The 7,346-nt window shown below is 38.1% G+C and overlaps 1 protein-coding gene across 5 annotated transcripts in view; it reads left to right on the forward strand.

The window, feature by feature from the left end:
* Positions 1-3,188: 3,188 nt before the first annotated feature.
* LOC102298331 (VPS10 domain-containing receptor SorCS2) overlaps positions 3,189-7,346 on the forward strand; it is a gene marked incomplete at its 5' end in the record, with an annotated part of 69,131 nt that continues 64,973 nt past the window's right edge. For all 5 annotated transcript variants that reach the window (XM_042216621.1, XM_042216622.1, XM_042216623.1 and 2 more), the window contains 1 exon segment: positions 3,189-3,254. In XM_042216621.1, coding sequence (XP_042072555.1) covers positions 3,189-3,254 — 66 coding nt within the window.

Consider the following 7,346-nt stretch of genomic DNA (forward strand, 5'->3'; position numbering starts at 1 on the left):
GCTGACTAAATACTTTTTTGCCCCACTGTAAATGTGTTCCAGTGGACCTTGTTTTTGTGATGCTAGGTTGTAAACGTTTTGTTTGTCATTCTCAATAAAATGAAAAAGCTGTTTATTGAAATTAAACTGACATTGTAAGGCTGACAACTAAAAACAAAAGTAAAATGTTTAAGAATAGGTGAAGAAAACAGCTTGTATAATAATAACGAGAAGAAGAAGAAGAATGTATTTGTATAGCACTTTTCAAAACAGAGATATATATGTACAGGAGATAAGTGTACATGTTTGAACATACAGACACAAAAACAGACATGCTCTTTTGTTCCATCATACACACATACATGCATGCATGGTTGCAAACTATGGCCAAAAAATGAGGGTGAAAAGATTAAGGAAACACTAACCTATAAAAAATGAGTTTTCAGCAGTTGTTTTAAAACAAATAACAGAATCTGCTGTTTTAATAGTCTGAGGAAGGCTGTTACACAGTTTGGGTACAACAATGTCAAGAGGCTGTCAATGTTTTGGGCTTGACAGAAAAGTGTCACTGGGTGTCATCTGCACGGCAGTGGTAGAAGATTCCATTAAAGCCATTCAGTCCATTGAAATCATTCACTAGATGGCCGAGGGGTAACATTTCTCAAAGTGCAAATTCACCTTCAGTCTGAATTCACATTGCATGCTTGGAGCTGACACTTCTATCCAAAGAAACATGCAAGTTTCCAAGATAGGTCAAGGAGGACATGGGACGTTTGCTCATGGGTTTTCTAATAGATGGGAACAAGCAGCAAGACTCTTGATCAGGTCCAGAACCTTAAAGTATATATACAGTAAAAATAAATACAGAAAGTTAAAAAAAAGAAAAGAAAAGAAAACTGCAAATGTCAGGCAGACAAAGATTTAGCTATTGATAAGCACATTTCAAATGCCCAGTGTTTGCTTAAAGCCTGATTGGCGACTAACAAGAAGAGGAACATCCTAAAACCTGGCAAAAGGAGTATTTCGGCATTGCTGTGCATTGGTGTCAACGCAAAATAAATTACATTGAGGTACATGCCAATGGAAATCTATTAGAGTGGATTAAACAGGTGAACTATATGCTGAAAGGCTACTCCAGAGATCCAGGTTTGATTCTGCTTCTGGACATGTTATTCCATGCTATTGCGCTCTGTCCCTCCTTTCTTGGATACTCTGCTGTCCAGGGTAAAAGTCAGTCTTTAAAAAGAAATCTGTTAAAGTGGACACAATATCATACTGAAGGTAAATATGGACGTGCTGTTTTGTAGCTTATAGCTGGTCCCTAGTCCCATTCTAAGGCTTACATAAGTAGTTCTCCTATATTCTCTTTACCGCTGTGATAAGCTGAAATGGACCCCCTACTCTAAACTGTGCTCACTTCAGTCGCTCTATTAGAAAAGTTTAACTGTCATTGGTATAAATCACTATACATCACTGACATTTCATTTCATAGTCTCTGCTGCCAGTCATTCCTTCATATGCCCCTTAACAAGCTGAACATTCTTTCTGATATCAGGCTAACAGATGGATAATGAGTTCTCTTCTTCTTGTCTCTGCAGTCGCTTTTCATCATCCACTGTTTAAATTGTGGTGACCTCTTATATTTGTACGATGGGTGTATAACCCATTCCATAGACATCTGACTAGCAGTAACTGGACTGAGCCCAGAAGCAAACTTGGTTTTGTAGATGAACCACATTTGTTGGCAGCTGTTTTTGTTAAACAGAAAAGACTTTCTGGATAATAGACTTGATTTTGAATTGGCTATTAATGACCACTTTATTCCATTCAATCAAGTTAAGTTTTATGTATTGCACAAACAATAACGTACCATTGGCAAAATTTTGAAATGTCATTTGCATTTAGTACGACCAAATAATTTTTAGAATACTTTTAATAATGTTTTTAATAAGAAATATATATTTTACCTGCACCATGTATAGAGTATGAGACGTATGTGTATCATCCCAGCAATGAAAAACAAGCAGTGAGTGACAATTATTCTAATGCTGAAAGAAATGTGACTTATTTATTACTTATTAATGTGTAACTTATTTAAAGTAATACATAAGATTTTTTAAGTAAACTGTTTCACGTGGGTAGTGTTTTTTCTGAAGCGTCCTCTATGAGCTCTCTCTTTACCTACAATATGACTGATATTCCTTACCCCTCATAACTCTTTTCCTACCTTGCTTCCCCTTCCCCTCACAGTCTGCTAATTGCTTGTAAAATCTCTTTATAGGAAAAGTAACAAGGTTTTAAATCTCCACTGTGTCTTTACTGGCCAGGGGGATATTTTACAGACTACATTATGCAGTTCTACTCAGATGAACTGTTTAGTTTACCACTCACTGAAGGGCAGACAGAGCAAATGCACTTTTGTATACATCCGTGTGCTTTTAAAAAGGAGCATATGAACATTTTGATGGTTTTAAAGTATACTACGTTAACATGAGTTAGGATAAGTGCATTTTCCAGGAAGTGCTGACCAGTGAAAAAAGGGGTTGTGGACAGTGACTGTACATTATAACATATTATCCATCCAGCCATACATTTTCTGCCTATCGAATTCAGGGTAGTGGGAGGGGCTTTGTCTGGATTGGCTAAAATAAAATTAGCGTAGAAATCAACATGTACAAGTTGTCTAAAATTATGATTGAATGGTTTAGTTCTAGATGGTCTTCCCCTGCAAACTTAGACATATAACATTGGTAATTCCATAAAAACAGTGGAAAGCATTTCTTAACCTTTGATTTTTAATTTAAAAGATTAAAATGATACACTCAAACTTAAATGTTTCTACATTTACATCCATCCACCACCCTAACAGGTTTGAGTCATGAATAAAAACATTTTCCTGGGTTCACCATGTTATGTGAACATCTAAAACACACATCATTTGACAGAATGCAGCGAATTTGTGCGGTCATGCCATTTGTTCCATGTTTTATTTCTCCATATTTTCTGTCTTGCTCCAATATTAAAATTAGAAAATGTAAAAAAGGGAAATATAGAAGTAAAATTCTAAAAACATTAAAGTGACAAATTGTTATTATTAAAAAAACATATTGTATTGACTGTGCTTTACTGTTGTGTTGCTTGGACTAGTCATATGTGGTTTTAAGCTTGAAGTCTGATCTACATCTGACATGATTGTCTTCTGTGTTCCAGGTCTGTATCTGGTGTGGATGTGGATCCTGATCTGGTGCACATGGAGATGCAAGATACAAGTGGAGGTGCAGTGATCTTCCACTAGCCCACTCATCTTGTTATAATGTTAGCACTTGGTCAGAGAAGATCAAACTTTATTAGAATTTCTATAAGTTGATATAAATCTAGAGGTAAAATAAAGCACAAGGTTTAGCTTTGGTCCAATTTTATACTACTAATAGCAAACAGCTAATCAGCAAAGAGACTTGAAATTTGAAATGCTACCAGGTGTATTCTTACTTGGGTTTAAAAGCATGTTATTAAAATACATTAACTGGCACTATCACAAGCTGATGGGTAGAGGACCAAAATACAGGATTTTAAACAAAAAGGTGAACATTTATTAGGTTGAATGCAATGCCTACAGCCAAATCCGAATACAAGCAGAACTCTAAGGTCTTTGCAGGGAAACAGGCAAAACTAAGAGCAAACAGAGGAAGATAAAGACTACAGACAAGTCTAAGGAGAAGCACAGGACTATATATACACTATATATACACTTTAACTAGAAACAGGAGGGTAATGAGACATAGGTGACAGTAATCAAGACAATCACAGGGAATGAAGTCAAGCTTAAAGGAAGTAAATCCGGTAAAGTAAATCCGTTGGGCATCTTTCTTTGCCTTTAGACAACAATTCTGATGGCAAAAGAGCCAAACGGGACAGGCAAAAAAAAAAAAAAAAAAAAGCTTAAAGGAAGACACAAGAGACAACTAATTTTAAACTGTTAAAATAACAAAGAACCCAACTAAAGGCACAAGAGAACTCACTCTGAATTCAGGGAAGGACAGAATTAATAATAGCCTTAAGGCAAAACCAAAAGGAAATAATTAGTGCTGTGAAAATTAACATGTTAATGCAAATTCATCTGCCATCACGGTCAATGTGATACTTTTTTTTTTAAGCGCAATTAACGCATCTGGAGTGCAGAATGACTCAAAATCCCTAAAATGTTTCTGTCAATGCATTTCGGGTAGTTTGTCCAAATAGAGTTACCTTTGCACATGCGCAAATGGGCAGCTGATCTGGTAGTGATGGGCAGCTGAACCAATCAACTCAATATGGAAGATGATAAACGCACATTGGCCCTCTCAATGAAAATTTGAGTATTAAAGAAATAACAAGACGGAACAGTCAACCGACATAAAGTATTATGCAAATTATGCAAGAAGGAATTTTCTTTTTACCGAAGCACTTCCAGCTTAAAATATCACACTGACGTGAAGCATACGTTAGCCGGGGATGCTGCTAGGACTTTGGCTAACGCGTCACCAAGCTTGCGACAAACCACTCACGGAGAATCGGGGACTCAGTAAGTCTACCTCAGACCAGTGTTGCCAACTTAGCGACTTTGTATATTTGGCGGGTTTTCAGACCCCCTTAGCGACTTTTTTTCTAAAAAGCGTCTAGCGATGAATCTGGCGACTTTTTCTGGTGTTATTGGAGACTTACTTATGACGACTTTTTAACGTGAAAGGGCGTATTGCTCTTACTCTCAACAAGCAGCAGTGCTGCCGTGGGCACCTCACCCGTGCTAAAGCGCTCACGGGCGGAGGATAGTCCTCCCCCAGCTGCAGGAGATGTTCACACCTATGCGTCCAAACTGCAAATGAACCGCGCATGAGCGAAGCCGCTGCTCCCGCACTGACTGTAACGCAGTCAGTTCTTCTTTTACTCTTATGCTGTTTTGTGGATCACAAGGTTTAAAACTACTTATAGTTTTAAACCTTGTAACTACTTGTAATTGAAACCAGGCTATTGATCAAGTAATTGCTATTAATTGTGATTAATTACAGAAAATTGTGAGATTAATTAGTTAAATATTTTTAATCTATTGACAGCACTAGAAATAATATTAGAAAATTGAAAAGCTTTATGAGAGTAATAAAACCCAGGCAGAGATCCTAAAAAAAAAACCCTCAAAAATCTAAACCTCAAAAAATAAGAATTAAAACTTCATGCAATAGAGTACAGAAATACCTAAACAGAAACTCAACCTCAGATATGTTAACTAAGGATTCAAAGTCAAAGACGTAACCAATCTTAGGTCACATGACAATCAAAGCAAAACCGTCACTGTGCCTTTTTAGTAAATCTGTAAGGAGTGATTTGGATTTGCACAGGCCAATATGGCCCTATGCCGGATTGATGGTAATGAATTTTGTTTCTTGAAATATCCTTGCCAGATATGACTGATGCCTCATTCAGTTCAACTATGACATGAGGATCAACTTCTCTTTAAGAATTCTTGAGGTAGAGGATAATGTGTTTTACCTATCCAGGCAGCGCTAGCACTACAATGTAAAAGCAAGTAAAAGAAGAGATGACCGAATGACCTTGGTGTGGGAGTGTTGGTAGTGTTTATGTGTGAGGGGTCAGTGGGGAATTAATGGATAAGCTAAATACTCAGGGTCCCTCAGGGCAACACCAGTGAATTTGGATTATCATATCTCCTGAGTGACAGACGAACACCTCCACACAGAGGGCCAAGAGGGTAATAGAAATGTGTATTTGAGATTGTGCATTTGTCAATGAAGGTGGCAAATGTTCAGACTCTTTATTCACATCTTGACTTCATCTTCTCTCAGTCTCCCAAACTATAATCCTAAATTCTAAACTATAACCTCTAAATAAACCTGAGCAGGCAAAGTCAGATAGGAGTGGCAGACTCTGAAGGGCACAATGAAGGATGTGTTTATTATATTTGCTGTTCCATTCTCAATAAACCTCCCTATTATAAATGGCCATTAAAATCTGAACCTCTTGAGGAGGAGACGAGCAATCTTTTAACCCACACACAGAAAGATGCTGCCTGCATTGTGAAATCTGTCGGGCTGAACAAAGCTCCCTGTGTTTGTGGATAGTGAAGATGAGAGGCTGTCTGTCTGGGCTGACTGCCCAGTTAGGGGAGCTCTTCCTGGGGCACATGGCCTCATCTTTCTCATTCTCCTCCCTCTTCCTCTCCTTGCTTCTGTGCCCAGATAGATAGTTGAGGAAGGCGGGAGCGACCAGGCATGCTAAACCAATCTGTTCACCCTGTTCCCCCAAATCCTCTGCTCCAACCCTGTCATGCGTAGCATGGCCAAGGTTAAATAGTGGCATGCTACCAAAAAGGACACAGGAGAGATGAGGAACTGTGGCCCTGCCCTCAGCTCCCAGGACTGCTGTCTGATGTTTGAGAAGGGCTGGAGGGGTGGGAGGAAAGTCTCCTAGGAGATGGGGTGGTCGATTGATGGATGAGCCATGTGTGCACAGAGATGCTAGCTGGTAGTATGTCTTTGTATATTAGTTTGTCATTAGGGAGATTGAAGGGCAAGAAAGCATGAGAGTATCTTGTTCATGCACATATTGACGCTGTAATGTTAGGAGTACTGTAAATGTGTACATGTCTCTACAAGTATTACATGTATTGCTTTCTGTATTTTTTAAATAGTCACAGTCTCAATAATATCCCTTTAGCTATGCCCTGTTTCCCTGTTGCTGTTTTCCTCGTCATACCACCCAATTTCACCATGTGAGTGTGGTTGCAGGTATGTGAGGACAGCAAGTGGCATGAAGAAATGAGTGTGCCACAAGCTGGAATTGAACACTTAGTCCAATCTAATAGTTTTTTAATGAGTTCTCCACCGTATGCTGCTTTGATTAAATGTCTGGGCTTTTCAATAAATTAGCCACTCCATTTATTAGACCACACACCTCCTGAACAAAGACAAAGCAGAGGAGGAAAAGTACAGTGCTGATGAAAAGAATTGACTCAGTCATGCGATATGAAGTTGCGTCATCCTGAGGCTGAACCGATTTGAATTTTCTTTTATGTAGTTGTATGTTGATTTTATTCTACTAAGATAATACTTTAGAAAAAAAAGCAGTAAAAGACATCAATATAAAGAAGATAGGATGTACCACATGTGAATGAAGGTGACTTGATATGGTGCATTATAACACAGACATCTATAAAACTGTCTTTTATGAATTTTTAAACCAGGTAGATTAATATCCATTCTGTTCAGCAAAGGACATGGAGAAAGAGTCATCCTCTCTGTCATATACACACATATATATATATATACACTCAACAAAAATATAAACGCAACACCTTTGTTACTGCTCCCATTCCC

The sequence above is a fragment of the Haplochromis burtoni genome, unplaced genomic scaffold (assembly GCF_018398535.1).
Source record: "Haplochromis burtoni strain Fernald_Lab_line unplaced genomic scaffold, NCSU_Asbu1 Contig_1140, whole genome shotgun sequence".
NCBI lineage: Eukaryota > Metazoa > Chordata > Actinopteri > Cichliformes > Cichlidae > Haplochromis > Haplochromis burtoni.